This window comes from Alternaria incomplexa (assembly GCF_024043165.1).
Source record: "Alternaria incomplexa strain BMP 0042 chromosome Unknown scaffold_5, whole genome shotgun sequence".
Taxonomy (NCBI): Eukaryota; Fungi; Ascomycota; class Dothideomycetes; order Pleosporales; family Pleosporaceae; genus Alternaria; species Alternaria incomplexa.
The window spans coordinates 206,852-229,875 of record NW_026249854.1 but is presented as its reverse complement, the minus strand read 5'-3'; the positions used below and the strand labels follow the sequence as shown (position 1 = coordinate 229,875).

Below are 23,024 nucleotides of genomic sequence, written 5' to 3'. Positions count from 1 at the left end.
GACTGTGCTGTCGACCAATCTCTTGTCGAACTCTGAACTTGTCAAGATTGCAAGTCATCGTACGGACTGGGGAATTCCATGTCCAAGCCATAGTCCTGGAATGCCCAATCTAACTGAGAGTAGGATGCATCGAAGTTTGGCCAGATGTCGGTGAGATATCTTTGGAAAGCCTCATCGCTATATGAAACTCCTACCTGGTCCGTAACAGCGTCGTTGTTGGCTGGTATGGCCAGAGTTGAGACTGTGCTGTTGGATGTGGTACTACCACCTGGATGCCCGTCTCGCAAGCTATCGTGTGCACCGTCGCCTATCAGTCTGCAAAGCCGTTTTGCAAGCTTGGCCACGCCTCTCACGCTAGTCCATCGCTCACTGAGGTCATCGAGGGTATCGCAGCACTGGCGAAGATCCACTCGTGCTTTACCAATGTCTCTTACACGATCGTGTAAGGCTCGGTAGATGACCGTTGTGGACATGGACATGGCATAAGGAACCAGTGGGAGCGGAGGCAGGCCTTCGCACCCTTCACGAGAGACTATCTCGAGCACTCTATCCGCGGACGCAAGACGTCGGTTGTATTGTCCGGTGCCTGGTCCACTGTAGCGACAGGATAGCATGGCGGCAACGTGATACCATGTCTCCAGATATACTGCTGCTTTAAGTAGATTGAAGGGTCAAGTCGGCAAGTGTCTTACCTCGATGCGACATGTGGAACTGATCGAAATTACTCCCACTCGTAATTTCCGATAGCGAAGGGAAATCCCAGCAACTATCGACCGCCGTTGTAGCTCCAGCTTTGTAAGCTCTAGTTGCGGTGGTCATGAGGTCTCCAAGAGCGAGAGAGACAGCCATGATTTGAGAGCGGTAGTCGTCTCTCTTCGGTATTATGCGTTCAACACCGATATCTGCATCGTCGATGAAGAAGGGCGCTGCTGCCATGATGGGTTTACCAAGGCGATCAAAGTTCCGCAGTGACCACCATAGATACTTGCATTCGTCGTTGTCAGAGTTGCCAGGTATCTTCAGATGTATGCACATCGACCATGCTTCGCATATGGCCTGCGACAGAAAACTGGACGCGCGATCCACGCCGGCTAATCCGTCGTTATGCAGGTGCATCAGTGCTAAGATCTGGATCTTGATGATGCGATTAGGTTCTAAACCTGCTTTGATAGCAGCATCGAGTCCAGCTAGAAGCTTTGACGCGAACTCTAGAGGTTCGTGTAAAGGCCCGTGATCAGTCAGACGCAAGAAAGGAGCTGCGTGTTTTATTTTGCAGACGACAAGGCATATCGCCCTGACCAAGTAGATAGACGCTTGTCCATTACTGTGATCGCGGAAGACGGCAGCGCCATCCGTGATGGGAGTGAGGTCATTCAACGTCGAAATGTACAAGGGTAGGAGAGCGTCTGTTGTGGTTTTGGGTAGTGACGCGAAAGCTCCTTCTTCCTCGAGATATTTTCGATACGACTCGGATAGGCTCGGCGTGGTGATCCGGATCTTATGTTGCTCGTACCACTTCAATCGGCGCTGTGCTTCGTATGCGGCGGAAGGAGTGAGTACCATAGCCTGTGGTGTAGGTTGAGATGATGTCGCGTGTGTTGTCTGATTCAAGGCGCTTGATCCTGGCTCAGCGTCCTCTGATAGAGCTGCGAGGACGGATTCAGGGTTGTATTCGCTCACGCGACCGGGGCTTGGAATGGGCTCGCCTATATCAGTGTACAGATGAGGCTCTTGCACTCGACTTCCTATTCCGCAAGTTCGCTCCTTTCTTCGATACCCGCGGTCCTCAAAATGGTAACATCGTTTCTTGCGTGACCGACAAGTGGAGCATGCTGCAGCCGTCCGTTTCTTCGGTGCTTTCCCTCCCGAATGCCATACAATCTCCATGTTTGCAGCAGAATTCCAGAGCCATTAGCCGATCGAAGTGTGTAACAAGCGGGAGCAGTGTCGATGTGTTGCTGTACCCGCCCCAGAAGGAGTAACCACTATCTACCCCGCACCACTAAACGATGACCCACCATAACTATGCACGACACCTGGATGAATGTTGTTGGTCATCTCTCGTTCGCTGTTCCCTGTGCCGACCCAAATTGGGATGTTGCCGCTTCTCCACTCTTGTCATTGGAGAAGACTGCGGGGTGACATAGCCACTAGTCTCTTTCTGGGTCGGCAAACGTAGCTACCTACACTCTCCACACTCCACTGCTCCACCTGAACACCTGCGACGAAAGACCCGATTACTGGACACCATCAGTTGACTTTGTCACGGAGACCTCTGATTTGATGCTCTGCTATTAACGATGCATAGTTCCAATTCACGTTGAATCATGCAGACTCAAGTAAGATATCGTATAAAGGTGGGTGTGAGGCCACTCTGGTTGTCGCCAGTTTCATATCCAAGCACCATTGTATCCTAATTCTCAACATCCAAGCCTCCTTCCCAAAGCCATGACTTCTCCGCAGATCAAGCGCTATGTCATTGTGGGCATGGGCGTTAGATCCGCGTTCTACTACCAAAGCATCATCCAAGACTTCAAATCGAGCGCCACAGTCGTTGGTATATGCGATACCAATGAGACGCGCATGAAGGCTGCAAATGATCGCATTGCCGAGATTGGCGGCGAACGCGTCCCAATGTACAAGGCAGAAGACTTTGACAAGATGGTCAAAGAGCAAACGGCCGACGTCGTAATCGTCACCACCATCGACAAGTTCCACCATGTATACTGTATCCGGGCTATGGAGCTGGGCTGCGACGCGATTACCGAGAAACCGATGACTATCGACGAAGAGAAGCTGCAAGCCATGATCGATGCAGAGAAGAGGACAGGCAAGCAAGTCCGTGTTCTCTTCAACTATCGATATGCGCCTCATCATACGAAGCTACGCGAGCTTGTTGATTCGGGCGTTGTCGGTGAGATCTCAACGGTACATATGGACTGGATTCTGGATTGTGCACATGGATCTGATTTCATGCGACGATGGCATCGAAACAAAGACACCAGTGGTGGTATCCAGATGCACAAGTCCATTCATCACTTCGACCTGGTACATTACTGGCTGAACACGGAACCCGAGATGGTCTACTGCGTCGGTAGCTTACGTTTCTACGGTAGAGAAAACGCTGAGCGAAGAGGAGAGAAGAATCTAGGCGAACGCTATCTCAACAACGAGGCTGCGAAAGACGACCCGTTTGCGATTCATATCGACCAGAACGCCCAGTTGAAAAAATTGTACCTCGAGGCTGAGCACGAGGATGGCTACATCCGTGACCGCAACTGCTTCGCTGATGGCATCACTATTGAAGACAATCTCTCTATGATCATCAAGTACAAGAATAAAGCCGTCATGACCTACAACACATATGCGTATGCGCCATGGGAGGGATATCGCTGCGTGTTCAATGGTAGCAAGGGCCGCATCGAGATAAACGTCGTTGAGGGCGGATACTCAGCGGGTGGGGAAACTGTCACCAATGAAGGGCTCGGTGAGCTCGAAGCAAATTACATCCAAGGCGGCGTGGAGAAGACGAATATTGTGGTGTATCCCTTGTGGGGACAGCCTTATGTCGTTGATGTTGTCAAGAGCGAAGGCGGCCACGGAGGGGGCGACCCTCTGCTTCTGCGAGATGTAATCGCTACCAGCGATGGTGAAGACAGCTTCAAACGCGCTGCGTACATTCGGGATGGCGGTAATGCTGTCCTTGTCGGTGTTGGTGCAAATCGCTCCATGGAGACTGGTATGCCTGTTCAAGTGCAGAATCTTGTCAAATGGTAGTGGAGCTCTTTCCTGGCCGAAAGTTTGATGAGTAGAGATGGATTAGGCTCCTAGTAAGCTGTCCGTAGTGCAATTGCAACTGTTGTCGTAAGTTTTCGATGACTGGTTGGTGTCTTGGTTTCCGATGGTAGATCCCAACGCCACAGCAAGCCACCAGAATCTTCGTAATATGCACCTCTCCTACAATAGAAATGAGTGCATATCACACTGCAGGATGTTGCGCGTCGTTTCGGCATCGCAAAATCTCGGGGTCCGGCAGTGGTTCGCGTGCGGCAGCATTGCGGAGACCCGAACGAGACAGCACTAAACCTTCTCGACCAATCAGACACCACCCATCCGGACTGACAGCCTATCAGAAACCAGGAGGCTGGCTGTCTCACCAAGTTAACGCGATACGCATCGCTGTTTGTGCTGGAAACTTACGTCAGACTTGTGAGTACTACACGCTCAATAAGGCAATTCCTGGGTGGATAGTGATGATCCGGAGTATCGGGATGAGCGCAGGGTCCCCTGGCATCCAAGTAAAAAGAAGCCATCGCCGTGAAGCTTGAAACCCTGTCATTCAGTGTACGCATCTCAAGAACAACTTACGCAAGCTTCAAGCATCGAGGAGAGACAGCAACGAAGTTTCAAGACATACCGAGCAAACACCGCCAATATGCGCAAATCCTCCCTCCGAAAGACGACTCTGCTCTCCCTTCTTGGTATCTCGTCCGCGACAACACAGTCATGGGGTGAGCCCTTCGCCGTCAAACCCGCAGCGGAAACATCAACAGAGAACCTGCTCCCATCCGCGTCTCCAACCCCGTCATGGGGTGACGCCTTCACCGTCGACAACAGCGTCAGTACACCGGCAACCTCGCTCCCAACATCAATAGCTGGAGCACCGAGTCTGGCAGTCGATACAGCATCACCTGTGCCTTCCAACACAGTGACCGAAGATGTTACAGTGATCACTGGTATTCAAAGTGCTGTTGGTTCGAGGACTGCGAGCTTTGATGCAAGTTCACAGAGTGTGACGGGAACGCGGAGTGGAGGAAGCAGTACAGAGAGCGCTACGGGTGCTTCAGGCCTTGTGGAGGCTACCGGTGCTGCGGTTCCCGTGAGAGGTCTTAAGAAGATGGGTTTTGCGGGGGCGATGGCTGGGGCTGCGGGAGTGCTATTTGTGTAGAGCGAGGAGAAGAAGGAGGAGGAGGGTAATGGGCTCAACGGGCGAACTTTTCTCCACAGAAAGAGTGGTGGAAGTCGATACGAGTTGCTCAGGTACAGACACTGGAATGTTTTGGGCCAACACTTGGACTGAGAAAGAGTTACCAGGGTGAGGGGAGAGAGCGGTAGGACCTTGACAATTAATGGGAGCTTGCATGACGGAATTGCGCAAAGATAGAGAAAATGTCGAGTTTGCGGATACCATGGCATGGCACCAGCTATGTGGTTACACAGTTCTAGCTACGAGCTTGAAAGAGCTGACTGATTCCTTTGGAAAAAATATGATGTGGTGGAGTACGTTATACTCAACTCGGCTCCTGGCATTGTCGTGATCGTCATTGCAGCAACGGTCCTGGTGTCCTAGTCAAGCTGGAGTCAACTTGTTAGGTAAAAGCGAAGGTTACTGATATGTTGACAACCTGGTCATAATACCGAAGTACGAGCGAATGCAACAATGTCGGTTATCGAAAGCGAGGAAAGCGGCTACGTAAGCATTGAGGCATTTAATGATGCCCAACGTTAGACTGTAGCCATCGCGTATGGCGCGGACTGAGGAATGGCGAAAGGCTTGCAGGATCAAGAGTACACCGGTGTATTCTGAACGGTGAGCCTAAGCAAAGGCGAAGACTCGCTATAGTCTTCAAGGTTCGGCTCCAGCTGCGCTTCATTAGTTCCCAGCTCGCGACCGCTCTACCATCCGTTCAAGCCTTTTTGGCTAGCCTCTCTTACGATTACAAACTAAATATATCTTTCAGCGCCGCCGCATTGGCAAGAAGGTCCGTTTGAAATTTTCGGTATGCAACGTATCAATCCATCTCTTTCAAAGCTAATAGCATATCAGCCTCGGCCTGGCCGCCACTACTCGGCGCTAGCGTGTGCAAGCCGTGGCAAGTCCTGGTTCGATCAAAACGCAGTTGACCGCGTGATACAAGACAGTTGACGCGCAACACACGGCAGCAGGCAGTGCTACATGTCTACTCTCTTTTGGGTTGGTAAGCAGGTGGCTTGCTTGGTAGGCTTGCGCAGTCCTTGTAGTTAGTGATGGTGGAACTCGGTGTACGCCGGCTGGTTAGAAACTAGCTGATGGTGGCGATGCGGGTGCTGCTGCTGTTCGCGTCCTTGGGGCTGTGTGCTTGTCAAGACGCAACAGAATGTTGAAGACTTCAAGCGATAGATGCGACAGAGAAGAGAGAATCGCTGGGGTGTAGTTACGGTGTGGCAATGAGCAGCGGGTTCTTGCAGCTTGCTTGATGCATCTGTGGAGAGGTGGGGAACAATCCCGCTGTGGGGTCACCTGGTCAGTCAACCACAGTTTTCCTGGCGCGACGAACGACAAGATGTGATCTTCAACTCCGCGTTTCAGGCTCTTGACACGCGCCAAACGCGACGTCATGTTGCGCACACGCCAAAGAGTGATTGACCCCAGTACCTACTGTGTACTACCAGGTTGCTGTGATAGACATGCGGGGATAGCGCGCATGCGACGCATAATGACAGCTTCGTACCACGGTACCGTTGAGACATGATGGATGCGGTACCACGCGGATGATTGATTGTGACGTCTGTGCTACGATGATAGAGATCTTCCAAGCATTGCGGAAGTAACAAGAGAAGCAGGGAAGCGGAACGGATGTTTCACGGTAAGTGCGCATAGGTCGGAAGCACCTGTGCTCGCACAAGCAAAACTACATCTGATACATCATGAGACGAGAGGCATGGTGTGATTGCACGCATCACTTGCAAGATCATGGATGAGTAGGCAAATGCTTCCATATTATCATTTTCTGCTACGTCTATACAAGCTCTTTGCATAGCGTTCCCATCAGACACACCCATCACGGATGCCAATGCTCGCGTGACTCAAATTGAAATAGATGCTAGAGGGGGTTTCCACAGATTCCAATGCTAACATGTCGTAAAAGGACAATTATAGTATAAGGTCGTGAAGGGAAACGCTTATGCAAAGTAGGCGAAAGCGGCGGCGGCACCGAGCATGGCAGCGACGGGGCTGCGGATGTTGGCACCAGAGTCAGTGACCTCAGGAAGGCTGGCGCTGCCAGTGGCAGAGCCGGAAGAAGAGGCAGAGCGGGTAAGAGTGGCAGAGGTGACAGTGGAGTTGACGCCAGCGGAGGGGCTGATGGTGGCGGAAGCAGAGGCAGCGCTGGTGATCATGCTGGACTTGGCGCTCTCAATGGCGCTGCTGAGGGCAGCAGAGGCGGAAGAAGCAGCAGATGCAGTAGCGGAAGAAGCAGAGGCCATAGCGGAGGAGACGGCAGAGGAGACAGGGGAGTCATCCTCCTCAGCACCACCAGAGAGGGGGAACTGAGCGGAGTAGTTGATGGTAGTTCCCTGCTGGATCTGGAGAGCGTAGTCGGGCTCGTTGACGAGAGACTTGGTTGGGGTCCACTCGAACTTTCCACCGGTAGCGGAAGCTAGAGTTCTGTTAGAATTGAAAGATCAAATCATAGTCAAATTGGGTACATACTGGTAAGAGTGGCAACGGTGTCGAGGTCAGTGGACTGTCCCTGGCGGAGGATGAAGGTGGTGGGGGTGTCGTCCGCGGGGGAGTAGGTGATGGTGTAGGTCTGGCCAGCAACAACACCCTCAGCAGGGAAGTCGTTGATCTCGAGGGCAGCGACGGCGGCAGCGAAGGCCGCGGCGGAAAGGATGGTCTCGAAGAAGCGCATGGTGACGGTAGTTGGATTGGTGATTAGGGTATTAGAACTGTAGTAGCTGTATGGGTATATGTAGTTGGATAAAGAACGAGTGACTGTGTACAGCGATAGTGCGACGTGGGAGTGAAGAAGGAAAGACGACGGTGGGCGACGCGGTATAATAAAGAATACGCTGACACCCAACGGCTACCTGGACCGGATCGAGACGCCAAAGCAACGGCAGAAGATGCAAAATTGCCGGACGAAAGCAGTATAGCTCGCTCTGGAGCTAATGGATGAGGATGCTCATGCGCCCAATCGGCCGTTCGCCAGTGAGACGCTTGGCCAGGAGCCCCCTTTTCCCTCTGTTCGCACAGCCCTCGAGGCATCTCGCCTAGGATCATAGCGAGCGTCTAGCCCAGGAGCCACTCACCGACGATGCATCCCGGCGCATGAGGAGCACACCAACGGCCGCCGTGCCACGATGCTAAACTGTTTGGAGGTTAGAAGGAAGCCACCCAATAATCCGGGGAAAATTCAGGGGCCTTGCTGCCATCCTGCTGCCGCATAACCGCGCAGGAACACGAGGTGTCGATGCAGACTACAAGAAGAGGGTGACAGACTGTCGTTCGAGATGTGGATGTTGAGTAAAGTTGCTGGCGCAAACTACAGGCGTCGAAGCTGTACCTGCATTGGCGCCAAGGTCTCCCCTGCTTACTCGGCCACCCCCGGCACCTGCCATCTTCTGTAACTTTGCCTCGCCTAACATGTCAGCTCCACCACCACCTTATGCGAACGCCGGTCTCGCACATGACCTTAACCGCCGGGGGCGACGTCATCCTCCACCAGGGCGACTCCAATCGACGCCTTGATCTCCCCCTATCGATATGCGCCGACATGACTGCGATCTACGACCTTCCCTGGAAGACTTTGCCAGCCTAGGGGCGAGACTTGGGTGGTCGGTGCGACACCGGTGATGAGCCTACGGTTTTAGCACGGAGCCGATGGGGGTGCAGACGGCCCGAGATTTGGGCCCCACCCAAAGGAGATTTGACTGTGGGCTGGCCTTGACGAAAATGACCGACAGCAAGATGCAAAGTTGGAGAATGAAGCGGTGACTATCGTTTAAAAGATCATATCGTACCTGGTAGATGCATATGCGCATCGGATATGCCAGAGCGGTACGTCGAGCAGGATCATGCCGTCTGCGCACATCTTAGCAGCATGCGCCTATTGCTTATGGTAAGCTGGATCATGTTATTATTACATTCTTCCAGATAATCGCATGCACGCCCAGCATCGGCAACGTTGGGACCAAGGACGACAAGAAGGTCGCTGAAACCCAAATGACCGGCGTTAATTGTACGATGTCATATGGTATGGAAGTAGGGAGTATCCTGCAGGGCGTACATGTCGCTAACAGCAGCCTGTGGTATCGATCTCTCTCGATACAAGAAGTCAAACTGGAAGAGGATGTCATAGAGACACGGAAGCCGCACGCATGCTGAACAGGTCTGCAGCCTACATTAATATAAGAACATGCAAAGTGGGTGATCTAACGTCGACGTAGGCTCCAGACTGTTGAGCTTTTTTGTTGAATGGGGTTATCCCATCGTGCTGCAGGCTCCCCATTCATGTGTTACAACTGCTTGTACACCTGAAGTGCTGATGTCGTTGTGAAAGTTGGAGCATAAAACACAAGTCATGAGCAAGGAAGACGTAGAGAAATGCTCCATTGACTATGGAAGATCGTTGATGATCCTTATAATTCTCTTCACATACATGCGTGTGGTGCATCTGGCTTCACCGCAGTTTTCAACCATGTGACCCACGTGGTCATAGACGCAACTCCACCCTGTTCACGGTCTTTTGCATGTCATGTCATATTCCATCCGTCTGCTCAAGACTGGATGCTTCAGGTGAAGACATCCTCCTCCCACTTCTTCTCTCTCTTGATGAATTCCTCAGCGTCATCGGGGAAGTCCTCTTCCATGGTGTCCTCTACCGGGGTCTGAGCCTTCTTGCCACGGGACTTGGGAGTCGCCGTCTTCTTCTTAGACGGGGTAGCGTCCTCGGAGCCGGAAGACATGTCCTTTCTCTTCTTAGGAGTTGCCTTGGCGGTTGTTGGGGTAGTCTGACCTGTACAGTGTTAGTTTTGCGTCGGTAGAAGCCTGACCAGCGTGTAGTGAAGGACTGTAAATACTTACCACCCTTCTTGGCCGGTGCCACGGGCTGGAAAGTCTCGCCTTGTTCAGCACGAGCTTTCAGCTCCTTGGCCTTAGCCGTGATCGTGCGGAACTGATGTTCGAACGAGCTCGCAGTTCGGGTGCCGTCGAGGGCTGACATCATCTCATACTGTGCCTTGGAGATGGTGGTGCTACCTATAGCCATCAGGAGGACAGAGACGCAATCTGCTGGTACCACCTTCTGGCCACTTTCGGTGGAAGCTTTGGGAGGCATGCTGATGATGGTGGTGTCGTGTAAGGGAACGTTGTGATGTGACTTCAAGAGATGATACTGAAGAGCGATGCTCGTCTGCGAGGTAGGAAGATTGAACTCGAAGTGTGGTGTCAAGAGAAGAGAGTAGAAAGCCTGAGGACGAACTGAAATAGGCAGGCGCCTTACTACTGCGCTGGCGTAGTGAGAGAAGTCGCTGTCTAAGCAAAGCTGTGGTGACGGTGAGAGCTTGTGGGGCTTTGGACAGGTTCACCACTCACCTTCACGTAGACAAGGTAAGCCCATACCCAACTAGAAGCTGGAGAAAGACCGCGCTTTCCTAGGCCACGCAAAAGTAGGATAATGTAGCCTACTTCCATGCTAGCCATTCAGGCGACTGTTTACATCGGAGTGAGCAGGTGGGAAAATCTGGTGCATGGCGTTATAACAAAGTGAGACGGAGCAAGTACGTGTGCTGATGCAGTAAAAGTTCGGATCATCTTATCGTAATCAAAACATCCCTCTTCTCACACATGTGATGTGAAAGAAGAAGGCGAGGCCCAGACTTAGCCATCTTCTAACTGATTTTAGAGGAAGGCTACACACCCGATATGATGAGTGGGAGAGGAAAGGGCATATGAAGGCGATGCTACATCTGTACTTGATCACATATACGCGTTATTAGCTTCCATTCATGGATACAGAGATCTAGGTCGCGATGCACTCCAGGCGTCGCGCAACGAATGCAAATTGCGGCCATTGTTTGACAAGCACTCTACAAGTCGTTCAGTCTTACAACACCACATTCTGGTCCACCTGTCCAATCACTGAAAATTGCATATCGGCCTCATAACACACTGTGAGCCACCTCTTCGGTCATTGAAACTTATATGTAGTTTCAAATAACGAACACATCCCGTATCGAGCACATCAGCTGCCCACGGTCTTTCTATTCGCATCTTCACTAATCATAATCGCCCATCCAAGGCTCGATCCCGATCCATCTACTGTCCTCTCTCTCCTGCTCCTTTTGCATCTGCTTGAGCCGCTCCATCTGCAACTCCGAAACAAAACGTAGGCCTCCTTGTGTCGGACCAGCGCGAAGGTTCTCGCATTCAAAGCACTCACAACACTCTGGCATAAAGAGCATAGTTCCGTGACCGCATCTCTTCACCTTCTCGAAGTACCGCTCCAGAGCCTGATCAGGAGTTTCGTCCCTAGGGCAGTTTGGTGTACGGACGGCTGCGTTGTATACATCTTTCAAGGAGTACACGTTGCTCCAGTATCGCTTGCTGTACATGACGTAGTTGGACTTTCTTTTCACCCCGGCAGTCTTGAGCTGATTCTCCCTCATGTGAAAAAGACCTGCAACATCCCCGCCTGTGATTGTCATCTGCATTCCTTGAGTGTCTTTGAATCGGGAGATTTCCGTCCCAGAAGCTGCACTGTCTCTCCTGGAAGAGGGTTCTGTCGGCGTTTTCGCCGGCTCGGCGCTGGAGGCGTGCTCTTTCCAGTATAACAACCCCTTCTTCACAATATGCTCCCCGTCCAGGTCCTTGCACGCTTTTGGTGTTCTGAGCATCCAATTAAGGTAGCCCTCATTGCGGCCTTCTTCATGGACCTGCTTCAAGGTCTTTCCCCTGTGCTTTCCCGTCTTAAGGATGTAGTGTGTATATGGGTCGTTCGTCGCTCGAGTGCGGTACTCCTCATCGACTTCGTTTTCGAGGGTCTCGTTAGTAGGAACGAAGCTGTTCTTGTTTGGGTTTGACGAATTGCCCCATGCCTTCTTCGGTGTCCCGTATGGTGGCATTCTCGGTCGCGCAATATAGCGGGTACGATACGGAGGCTAATGCAGAAGCGTCGGCAGCGGTGGGGCGGTGGTCGTGCCAGGAAGATCAACCTAACTATGTCATCGTACCAGCTTTCCACAGGGTGTACACGGGTAATAGTATACTTACTGCTAAGAGCGTATGTCAATGAATTGAATAAAAGCGGTCGAGTTGAAGACAGTTACAAAGTTTATGATTGTTGAGTCTGCGACGCGGCCGCGGGAATGACGGACTGTGCCGCCGCGCGAAACCCTGGCTGTGACGTACCCTTGGTTCATCACCAATGCTGCAATTGGACACTCGACAGCTGTATACATCAAATTGCTTGTGAGATCGACAAGAATGCTATCTGTAGTTTCTTTGTTTCGCATCATGCCTACAACTTGGATGCGTCTGGCTAATCAGCGACGTGGAATTCGGAACGTGGGCATGTCGCAATGCTCGACCCTTAACCTATATTCAAGTAAAACGAGACGTTAAAACCAAAGGAATATGTGTAGATGCAATGTTCTCTTGTTGGAAGTGTGTTGAGAAGGTGAGGGGTAGGAGCATGGGCAGCTTGTTGGCCTTGGCCTAATCGAGCTAGTCAGTCGCGAAACTCACGTTTTCACGCGAGATGAACGCTGTTTTCAGACAACATGACGTCGCACGCTACGCGTCTGAACCCTTTGACTTGAACCCCATCATTCTAACGACACCAACTAAGTATCTATCTACTAACTCGCGTCATGTCAGGCGAACCTGGGTCTTCCGTGGCGGTACCGGCACCTTACTACATTTCGAAGTCGGCTATCTGTACCAACAGCAAAGGCGAGAGCATTGGTAATGGTCTTTTTGCTAACCGAAGGTTTGGTTCGGGCGAAGAGATCGCAAGCTTCACGAGGCCTCTTGCTGCTTCATTGGAGACGGAACGGCTACTCGATACCTGTGCGAATTGCTACCTCTGGACTGAAGGCTCCTCGACTGGAACGAGGTTGTATGTACCGGAAGGCGCAAAAGTGAACAAGTGTGCTGCATGCCAGATATTCCGCTACTGCAGCAAGGTACGTCGAGTTATCTGCGGGTATGTTCGTAAACTAATATGCATCAGGCATGCCAAAAGGACGCATGGAATCGGGGACATAAGCATGAGTGCAAGATGCTGAAGCCAACGGCTGGTAGACCCCTCCCCAAAGCCTTACTTGCATGTATGGAACTATTCATTAGGCGAAAGCATGGTTTGATTTCCGATGAAGAGTGGGAGCTGCTTTGTCGCTTACCTTCGCACATTGACGAATTCAAGCGGAACGGAACCTACGAGAATATCGAACTCATGGCTATGGGTGTCGGTCAATTCTCGTCGTTGCAAAACCTTTTCGACAAGGACTTTGTTGCAGCGATGTATGGTCGAGTAAGTCTGTGATGGACTCTTGTAACTCTCTCACTGACATGTATAAAGGTAATGTCAAATGCTCTGACACTGATCACACCTACGTTAGATCCTCTAGGTATCATTATCGACCCTACACTCTGCCATATGAATCACTCCTGTAACCCGAACGCATACATCATGATGGACGGTCCGAGAGTAAGCGTTCGTACACTCCGACCCATCAAGAAAGACAAAGAAATCTACATATCGTACATTGATGCTACGAATCCCTACCATAGGCGACAACAAGAGCTCCAATCCCGCTGGTTCTTTACCTGCCGCTGCGCCCAATGTCAGGAAAAGGCGACTCTCCAGGAAGACAACTGGCTGGTACCATCAAGGCCTGGATGGGTCTTGGGAGCCGAAGTTGCGTCCATGGCAGAAACTCAGGAGAAGCTGTTTGGTCTCTATGCGGAACTCCAAGCAACAGAGAACCCCCTGCTTGTTAGAGCAGCGATCAGGCAAGCACTCAAGATATGCCATGAGGCAATGTTTTTGCCGATTTATCGACAACCATATGCTGCACTCCGCGACGACTTGATTGTGAACCTGCTTTCCGAGGGACGTTACCAGGACGCATGGGCGCAATGTGCAAAGCGGTACAAGTACATTCTTCCCAAGCTCTACCCAGTCTCGTTCCACCCGGTCCGGGTAGTACAAACATGGCAGATGGCGATGTTGGCTGCGTACTTAGCAAGTACTCCAGAGGGTGTAGGTGCACCGGAGGTGAATATGGGTCTCATTGCCATGATGTTGGTAAAGCAGGTGTTGAATGTAGCGCACCTGAGTCATGGGCCGGCTAGTGCATTCACAAAGAGTGTGAAGGCCAAAGCAGAAGAGATGACAGAAGAGCTCAAGAGGAGTATTGGAAACGCAAACAGTGATGTCATGAACAGGGAGCTTGAGGTTCAGAGAGACAGGCTGATGGAGATGGGGGATTGGGCTCAGGACGGCCAGATAGAGGAACGGGCAAAGATTATAACTCTGCACGAGAAAGCCTTCAGTGTATGAGCACAGCCACCCCGCGCGTGCGTGTTCGTGCTGTAGGCAAGGCATATAAAAGTCCGTATGGAAATTCTACCTCTTATTCCTCAACAACAATACCCTTCTTCATGATTTCAAAAAGCCGAGAACCTCTTCTCAAGGCTCTTCGCTTGTTCCTCTTCTTTCAAAACGTCACAGCAAAAGTCTCACGTGCGGCCTGGCGACCCCGGAGACCTGCATACACACAACGGGGTTATCCAGAACAAAACGCATGGTGCACATATCGATGAAAATATATCACCGTCAAAACTGCGCATCAATGTAACATGTTCGGACTGTTGACGATAACGTCCATGTCACCGGGATCTCCTCGCGCAGGCCAACTTCCATCTGTATGAACATCCTTTCCACGGCTCTTTCTTCCTTCAGCGAGCACATGAATGAGAAAGTACCAAAAACGATGTACGATATATTGATGTTGCCTGTGAGTCAGCAGCGCGCTCCAAAAGCAAAACACGCTACCCGCATGTCCCTGGGAGCTAACCATCAGCTCTGCTCTATATTCTCCTGTGGTCTAATTTACCAAAAATTAAGTAAAAGATATGGCTCAAGTACATTTTCGGCGGCTGCGAGAGCAAGTGGAAGAAGCGTAAAAAATGAACAGAACTATTCATGTGGAGCATGTTGAATGGCGTCGTATCAAAACTGATCTGGACCATTTCCATGCTGAGTTCTGCTCTGGCAGTCAACATCGGTGCACTACCATATACAGGAAAAAAGCTGGACGGGTGTAGAGCCTACATCAATGTCAGGTTACCTACTGTGCATGTTTCTATGTCATCGAAGACTCCAGACCTGTTCAGTCTTTTCCCAGGTTGATGTGGCACCGTGCACCGCGTCTATACACAGCGAGTCGTAGTGCCATCGGTGATCCTTCCCACACTGCTTTCTCTTCAAAACCCAAAAAGCTACCAACAGCAATCCATGTCCATGACTAGACTATTCGACGTGCCATGCTCTGCGCCGCAGCTTCCGCTTCCAAATATTGAAACTCGCGCTCACTTCGGCCATGAGAACCTGTTCAAAGTTTACAGCAATGTACTGCTATCCCCCTTCAAAGCTCAACCTGGTCCAAGCATGGGCAGTCGCTCACCCTTCCGGAAATACACATAGCATTTGATCGTGGGTATCCTGGGAATACGGGGTGTGGACGCGTCTGCCCTGTCGATCAAGCTAGCAGCACAAGGGAGTACCATGCTGCGCCATGGGACGATCTGGAGAAAGCTAAATCTAGCGGGAGTGTGTCGGTAATCATGACTTTCATAGACCAACCAACAAGAGGGCCTTTAAACGGAGCCGCCGGTGCTAGATACTGAGCGTGTCCGCCAAGGGACTTGATTTCTGATGCAAGCGCACTTTGCGACAGTCAGCGTCAAACTATTGGTATGGTGTTTCGATGGCTCGTGTGATCTGGTTTTGGATTGACTTACTCGGCGAGCAGATCGAGTTGATCGACCTAAATGACGTGTGTGCTGGATTGGAATAAGTGTCCGCTAGGCGAATCACATTAAGCCTGTCAAATAGAGTGGTAAGAGAGCGTGCTCGTTCCGATACTGCAAGGGAGTGGATTATGGCGTTAAGGTTTCGACGGGCTTGTCGATCGGCAAACAGTCACGCTAGACCAGGGCTGAAGAACCACGGCAGAAGCAATATAGGGTTCGAAAAGGTGAACTAGTGAGATTGGGGCTTGCATGAGATACGTGCGATGGACGCAAAACGTGCCACTATAGTAAGCCCTATGGTGTGATTGTGTAGTGCCTTGCGTCAAACCTTCGTAAATCGACGCGCGATTCGCGCCATGTTTCCCCACAGCTTCGTGAGCTCGGTTTCGTAACGAGGCTCAGTCGTCGTAAGAAGGAATTAATTATTACGTTACCTGAGGGAATGATGCGTGATGATGTAGCCATTAGAGAGCAGATTGGTAAGATTCGTGAAATGGGTATCTATGTTGGAGAAACTGGCGTTCAGAAATGCCGCCGTACAAGAATATCGCCGAAGCGGGGGTATGCTGGATATCGCTAATCGCAAAAGTTTGTACACAAGTTGGCGTATCAGGAGCCGAGTGTTTTTGTAGCACCGGTCGATGATCGCTCAGGTTCGCACGAAGCTACCCACTGGGAGTCAGTCAATGCGCGAGCTTTGCCCGCAAAGCCTATCCTCTCGACACCGCCTTCCCAAACATTGACAACCGACTTTTCTTGGGCTTACCTGCTGCCCCTCGCTGCTCCTCCCATGGTGAAACGTCATTGATCTGAAGTCGCCTACCAAGACCTAAACGTTCACGTGGAGACTCATACCAATGCTTGGAGAGCTCGGATGGCGCAATAGTAGATGGAGCAATGGAATACGAATCGTCATCGTCGTCGTCATCGCGATCCTCTCGAAGATCATCAGTGCTGGCTAGCGACGCTTCGTATAAAGTTGGTAGCGCTGGAGCTGATGGTGTCCTCCTATAGTGCGGCATGTGTGCAGACCGCTGAACTGGCGGTGGGCCCTTCGTTGCCATTGGCCGACTGAAGTTCTGGACCGGTCGCTGAGGGGCATAATGTGGGATAGACGATGCATCCAAGGGCGACTCGTAGATGGCGAGCGGTTCGCTTTGTCGGCGCTCTACAACAGGTTGGGGTTGAAAGAGGAAGTCATGTGAGTCGGGCACATCGCCAAAATTGTTCTCAGCAGGCGCCTGAACAGCATGAGCATCCGTTCCCCATGCTCCTTGGTTGGGCCGGTCGTTCAATTTTCGGAAGATAGTATCTGCAGTGTCCATGACGATCGTATCTGCGGATGTCGTCGAAGAGGCTGGGGAATGTGGTCGTGAGTCTACTGATCCGTCTATGCTTGGACGATCGCTCGAAGTGGAGTTCGAGAGCCGAACTGGTGACTGCATGGTAGAATCGTAGGACGCGCCAGCGCTCTCGGACCTGGGGGGTAACGCGCCAGACGCAGCGGGGTCGTCTGGGAAATAGTAGGACATCTCCGGGAGCGTGGTAGTTGATGGCGAGGATCCGAGGCCAGAAGCTCCATCTCGGATAGTAAGGTTTGATATGGAGGCAGATGCGACTGAGTTGGGTGGGTTACGGGTGCCATCTGTCATGACAGAGAATCTCGACTCGTTCCAAGGGGCGTTCTTGAGAGGCGAGCCAAAGGAGCCCTTGGACGATACGCTGATTCTGTTGTCCTTGCTGTATGCGCTTGTTGTTGAGTACCGGTGTTTGACGGATTCAGGAACACCGTCCCATTTTGAATTGACCTTGGGGACAGAATTTGGAAGTTTTTGGCCGACATAGTTGCTGCTGGCTCTTGACTGCGGCGTAGAGGTTCCGGAGTTGAGATTCTGCTTGCGCTGCTGTTCCTTGAACTGCTCCAAAGCGACTTGGGATGGTTCCTTTAGAGAAAGGAAACCGAGCACGGAGCCCTTTTTCTTCTTCTTCGATGACTTTGAGCCATTTGACGAAGAGTTGCTGGAGGATATGGAAGCCAGACTGGATGACGTCAGGGAGGTAGTGTCGAAGGACGGGCGGGAGATGTTCGAAGGAGCGTTTGGATCCGGGGTCGCGGGCGGCTCTTGACTATAAGCAGAGTCGGGCCCAGAGTCCTGGGAAGCAGAGTCGGCGATGGAAAGGCTGTCGGACGGAAGCGGATTTCTGTACTTCAGCTTGGGCATGCGCGCCAGCGGGGACTGTGCTGTTAAGTCTGCATTCGGAGCCATGGCTAACGAAAGTGATTTCGGTCGGGTGGGCCCTTAGGGTTTAGCGGCCAGTCAGTGCCAGTTTGATCGTCGTTTGATTGGCAGGCCGTCGCTAAGGCGTAGCGCATGTCATGCAGGTGCAGGTAGCGGACAGTAGTCGAGGGTCGAGAAGTGAGGAATTTGAGTGGCATTTGGAAGGATGATATGAAGGTGGAGAGGTGAGGGTCGAGGACGGGACGGCAGATGAGGGAAATGGGCGTGTCTGTACCGAGCTGGAGAGTCTGCAAGTAGAAGGCGCAATTGAGGGCTCCAAGGCTAGCAAAAAGCAAGAGCGACTCACCGTGGAGGACGCAGGCTGGGACGGGTACGCTACGCTTCAAGAGACGTGATTCTGATGGCTATCCACGCGGCACCGCCTATCAGAGTATTGCCATTGGCGGGCTGAGCATGGCGTTTTGGTGGATTACTTGGGTGGCTTCTCGCTCTGGCGCTGACCCTTGCAGGCGTTCGGCTGCGTAAGACTCTCATCTGCGAGGATGTCGCCGGACTAGACGGACGCGTTTTGCGACATGCAAATTGGCAATCAGAGGGCAGATCTTGAACGCCGTTATGTCGGCTGTGGGTTGGCAGTTGCTTCAGAGGAGTGCACTGACACTGCCTCGTGCCGATGCCGTCTTTAGTCCTTACTTTGTCTCCTATATCCCTCAAGGAACTTGCCATTCTGTTCGACCAGACCGCATGTAGGTCGGATAGACATGACAAGATTCAGACGTCGGGAATAGCGGCGCGTCACGCAATCGCTGTCTGAGAATGCCACGCACGGCCACAAGCAAGTGCAACCGAGGTCAGTGTGCAACTGGCATCGTGATGGTGTACACGGAGTACTCGGAGCGTGGATTACCATGTTCGGACACTCCTTTCAGGTGACAGCTGGATAGTAGTATGATGAGATGTGTATATCCTTCCAATAACACAGACTATCATGTGACACTCTTACTCGGATACGAGAGACCAGGCTCAAGATCTCTTCTTCTAACATCATCGAGTGTTGTCGGCGGACTGTGTGACGTGTGGCGGTTGATGTTGGATGGCCGGCTTTGTTACAAGATAGACGAGATCGACTCCCGTACAGCCGAATCGCAGCCAAAGAAATTATCGCCCGCAGGCCGGCTCCGCACAACCCTCGCCCTCATCTCGCGACGTGTCGACAGCAGCAGCCAGCGTGGGCGTTCCCGCGCACAATCTTGCACGACCGACATCCCCCTCGCAAATCACACCTGGCATGGACGGCCCCGGCACAAGTCTAGACAGCGCCTAAGACGCCGCCACCTTGCGGCGAACCACCGCCGGAGATTTACCAGCAGCGCTCCTAGGCCTCTGCGTGGCCTGACCTTGCTTTCACCGCAGCGTGGTCGCCGATCGCCCTCCTGCCACGACTCTCCGGCTTTGCGCCTGGCGACGTCTCCCTCCACCAAGCCATGCCTGCGCTCCTGGTCGATACGACCGCGCGCCCGGTGTCCTCCAGCGATGCCTCGACCGCCTCGGAGCACTCTGGCGCCCGCTCCAAGTCGCCCACGCCCGACCGCCCGCCTGTGTCACCTCTCACGCCCACGGCCTCCGCTGCCCAGTTAGCTCCTGTGGAGCGCACCGAAGCCCGACCCCGCCCTGCCCCTCCGCCCACGGCCACCTTCAGACCGCAACCGCCGTCCGTCGCCATATCCGAGAGCGAGAACCCAGATGCCATCGCCCTGCGCTCCGCCATCTCGCTCCTGCAGCTGCAGCGCGAAAAGAGCAAGCGCGACCTGAGGGCCCTCCAGGACCTCAAGGCAGCCGCTGTATCCGACCCGCAGGCGTTCGTGCGCTCGCTGCAAGAACAACGCGCGCAGGCCTCCCAGTCGCACCAGGACATCCTCACGCCAACACTGGCCGGTCTGTCCGACGCAGCAAGCAGTAGCGAGCAAGACGCGAACAGCGCAGACACGCGCAAAGATTCCACGCACATGGAGGCGAAGCCAGACCCACCCAAGTTCCCCGCAATACCGCAGCCGCAGAACATCGTGCGATGTCCACCCGTCAACTGGGACAAGTATCACATAGTCGGAGAGCCGCTAGACAAGATGCACGAGGAGCAGAAGAAGTGGCCGGGCTCCGCTGAGCCTCCGCGCACAAAGTCTGGCCAACGAGCACCCCCGCACTCAGTGACAGCGCCATACTCTCCTTTCACTGACGGCGTCAGCGCTGGCTCGTCGTCAACCCCCCAACCCACCAAGAACTCCAAGAAGACGCCGTCGTGAGGCCGGATAGCACCGTGCCAACCGGCTGCGACCCAACACCAAAGCGCAATGCGCAACACTTCATCACTACCACAACCGCTTATAACTATTCCACTCCAAAGGTCCGAGAGCACAGGCTGCTCTACGAAAGTAATGCACTTATGGTCATCATGATAGACGATGCCTCACGAATAGACGACGAGACCATAGCGATAGACCCGAATACAAACAGACTAGACAAGCCAGTCCTTGACCTACATGGTGCGCACCTCACTCATGGAGAAGTCTGAATACCACGGAGCCGACATCAAGATGGAAACATGCAAAGTAGGTGACCCAACGTTAATGTAGGCTCTAGACCTGTCCCGGTTTTCTCTTGCATGGGGTGCACTCATAGGTGATCTTGTTGAATCCAGCTTCTATTTGTGTCACCGTAGTCTGCATCGATTCGTACCTGCACACGCACGTTGCGGCTGTGCACCCCACAGTGGTCCCGCGTGGCTGGCACATCTGCAAGCGCCGCGCTCCTGCCTACACCGATGCAGAGATTGACGAGAGTTTCGGCACTCTTTCTTTTTTCAACTCTGCCATCATCACCCAACCAAAAATCTAGGCACGTCAAGTTCCTGACGTTCCTGCTTTACCCCTGCGTATTTGCTTCGCTTAGCGCTGCGCTACGTCATAATTCCAGGGTCTGTACACCACACGCCCAGCAACACGTCAACATCATGGTCAGTGTGTTGAAAAGGCCCTGATTCGTATTCAATGCCGTTGATCTTGAGGCTGAGGCCCCGTTGGTTGGGTTTGCTATTCGCTTGTTGCCATGGCCGGGCCCTAGCAGTGACGTGCGGGTCTTTTGCACGGTCGTCGTCGCATCGTAAGCTTGTATTCGCGCGTCACGTATAAGTGGTTGACTCTTCCTTTATCGCCTTTGACGCATACTCAACATCTATCGCTTTTGTCTTTTGTCTGCGTTTCAGCCTTGCAGCGCTGTTTGAACACATCGCCATTCACGGGTCGCACATAGAGGGATCGCGATTACTTGCGCCTTTACACCTGCACCACACCTATACTACAACCGTAAAGCCAACACCATCACGATGCGCTTCATCGCAGTACTACCGGTGCTATGTTGTACCGCGGCCCTCATCCTCTCGTTTCTCTGCCTATTTGCCGGGCATAAGAAAGGCTTCATGGAAGACTACTCTCTCCTCACGCTCAACACGTCCGCCGTTGGGCAAACGCTCATCCAAGCTCCATCAGAAGACTCTGACTCCACACTTTCATCCATCATAAACCTCATTCCCGATTCCATTACCGACAGCGTCACCAACGAAATCAATGAGCAGATCGACGAATTCCGCGAGCGCGTTGGCATCGAGGACTGGTACTCGGCACACATGCTCAACTACTGCCAAGGACAGTATGAGCCTGGAGAGGTGGCCAACGCCACGCTGAGTCAGGATGACATTACCAAGAACGTCACCGAATGCGCAAAGAGCAGGGCTACCTACAAGTTTGACCCCACGGCCATCATCCAAGAGGCGATCAACAAGACGGGCGTAGATATCACCCTGGAGGACTTGAACTGGCCAGATGACATTCAGAACGGAATCGATGCCCTCAACGCGCTCATGGCAGCCATGTTTGTGCTCTACGTCATTGCAATCTGCCTCATCTTCATTACGCTCCTCACCAGCGTCCTCGGGATCTTCATCGGAAACGGCCGACTTACTCCCTGCATCAACTTCCTTCTCGCCACACTCGCCTTCCTGGCTATCGGTCTCGCAAGCGCCCTCGTCACAGCAGTTGCAGTGAAGGCGGTTGATATTATCAATAAGAAAGGTAGCGACATTGGCCTGAACGCGAACTGGGGCGGCAAGTTCCTTGCTTTGACATGGGCTGCCACTGCACTTATGCTCATCGCACTGCTTGGCTGGATCGCCAGCTTCTGCATCGGCGGCAAGGACCATGGTTCTCGCCGTGCTCGCAAGCCCTACAAGGTCTAAGGATGAGAAGAGAGCGGATCATATAGTCCTAGACTAACAGGTTGACCATGTTGATGCGGAGCAATCTTTGGAGTATTGCGGCTTTTGTCTTTGTACACGACCTCACGAACGAGTTCACGTCTTTCCTTAACGTTTTTTGTCATATACCCCCAGATACCAGAATGTATTGTCGGACAGATTTAGCGATGAAGATTGTATACCTTAGTTTATTATGAATGGATATACTCAACCAGGACCGTTGTTCTCTTGCACACGTGCACCTTATACAAGGAAAAAGCTGAACAGGTCTGCAGACTACATTGATATGAATACACGCAAAGTAGGTGGCCTGACGTAGACGCAGGCTCCAGGGTGTTCAGTTTTCCCCTACGTTAACATGCATGCACTTCTCTCATACCGCAAGGCGAAGGCCAAAAGATCAGCACGCGCCATCGATCAGCCACGCAACGGGACATTTCATTGAAGTGCGCCTTCATACACTGTTGGCCACCATCGTCTGTAAAAAATCGTCATTACTGTTTACCATGTACGCGTGCGCGATACGCAACACGAATTACTACAACGTGTACTCGACACCGATGTATGCCAACTCAAGTATGCATCGTCATTCCGACATTCATGTCCTTCTCTTTTGTACTATATAACCAGAAAATCCAGCATAAGCCTCCCTATACTTTATCATCGCCTTCTTCGC

At 52.4% G+C, this 23,024-nt stretch overlaps 9 protein-coding genes across 9 annotated transcripts; 4 read left to right on the top strand and 5 right to left on the bottom strand.

Moving 5' to 3' along the window:
- Positions 1 to 654: 654 nt before the first annotated feature.
- J4E90_003989 (uncharacterized protein) lies at positions 655 to 1,563 on the bottom strand (the record flags this gene model as incomplete). Its single annotated transcript, XM_051433555.1, has 1 exon — positions 655 to 1,563. One exon carries the CDS (start codon positions 1,561 to 1,563, stop codon positions 655 to 657), a length of 909 nt encoding a protein of 302 aa, XP_051292073.1.
- An 885-nt stretch (positions 1,564 to 2,448) lies between these two features.
- On the top strand, positions 2,449 to 3,777 carry J4E90_003988 (uncharacterized protein; the record flags this gene model as incomplete). Its single annotated transcript, XM_051433554.1, has 1 exon — positions 2,449 to 3,777. One exon carries the CDS (start codon positions 2,449 to 2,451, stop codon positions 3,775 to 3,777), a length of 1,329 nt encoding a protein of 442 aa, XP_051292072.1.
- A 3,165-nt stretch (positions 3,778 to 6,942) lies between these two features.
- Positions 6,943 to 7,673, bottom strand: J4E90_003987 (uncharacterized protein; the record flags this gene model as incomplete). Its single annotated transcript, XM_051433553.1, has 2 exons — positions 6,943 to 7,418; positions 7,472 to 7,673. The coding sequence occupies 2 exons, from the start codon at positions 7,671 to 7,673 to the stop codon at positions 6,943 to 6,945; spliced, it is 678 nt and encodes a 225-aa protein (XP_051292071.1).
- A 1,882-nt stretch (positions 7,674 to 9,555) lies between these two features.
- On the bottom strand, positions 9,556 to 10,100 carry J4E90_003986 (uncharacterized protein; the record flags this gene model as incomplete). The annotated part of the gene is made up of 2 exons (XM_051433552.1): positions 9,556 to 9,779; positions 9,848 to 10,100. The coding sequence occupies 2 exons, from the start codon at positions 10,098 to 10,100 to the stop codon at positions 9,556 to 9,558; spliced, it is 477 nt and encodes a 158-aa protein (XP_051292070.1).
- A 940-nt stretch (positions 10,101 to 11,040) lies between these two features.
- Positions 11,041 to 11,886, bottom strand: J4E90_003985 (uncharacterized protein; the record flags this gene model as incomplete). Its single annotated transcript, XM_051433551.1, has 1 exon — positions 11,041 to 11,886. The coding sequence occupies one exon, from the start codon at positions 11,884 to 11,886 to the stop codon at positions 11,041 to 11,043; it is 846 nt and encodes a 281-aa protein (XP_051292069.1).
- Positions 11,887 to 13,094: 1,208 nt separating this feature from the next.
- J4E90_003984 (uncharacterized protein) lies at positions 13,095 to 14,327 on the top strand (the record flags this gene model as incomplete). Its single annotated transcript, XM_051433550.1, has 2 exons — positions 13,095 to 13,295; positions 13,344 to 14,327. The coding sequence occupies 2 exons, from the start codon at positions 13,095 to 13,097 to the stop codon at positions 14,325 to 14,327; spliced, it is 1,185 nt and encodes a 394-aa protein (XP_051292068.1).
- Positions 14,328 to 16,512: 2,185 nt separating this feature from the next.
- J4E90_003983 (uncharacterized protein) lies at positions 16,513 to 18,069 on the bottom strand (the record flags this gene model as incomplete). The annotated part of the gene is made up of 1 exon (XM_051433549.1): positions 16,513 to 18,069. The coding sequence occupies one exon, from the start codon at positions 18,067 to 18,069 to the stop codon at positions 16,513 to 16,515; it is 1,557 nt and encodes a 518-aa protein (XP_051292067.1).
- A 1,457-nt stretch (positions 18,070 to 19,526) lies between these two features.
- On the top strand, positions 19,527 to 20,342 carry J4E90_003982 (uncharacterized protein; the record flags this gene model as incomplete). The annotated part of the gene is made up of 1 exon (XM_051433548.1): positions 19,527 to 20,342. The coding sequence occupies one exon, from the start codon at positions 19,527 to 19,529 to the stop codon at positions 20,340 to 20,342; it is 816 nt and encodes a 271-aa protein (XP_051292066.1).
- Positions 20,343 to 21,421: 1,079 nt separating this feature from the next.
- J4E90_003981 (uncharacterized protein) lies at positions 21,422 to 22,330 on the top strand (the record flags this gene model as incomplete). The annotated part of the gene is made up of 1 exon (XM_051433547.1): positions 21,422 to 22,330. The coding sequence occupies one exon, from the start codon at positions 21,422 to 21,424 to the stop codon at positions 22,328 to 22,330; it is 909 nt and encodes a 302-aa protein (XP_051292065.1).
- Positions 22,331 to 23,024: the final 694 nt, after the last annotated feature.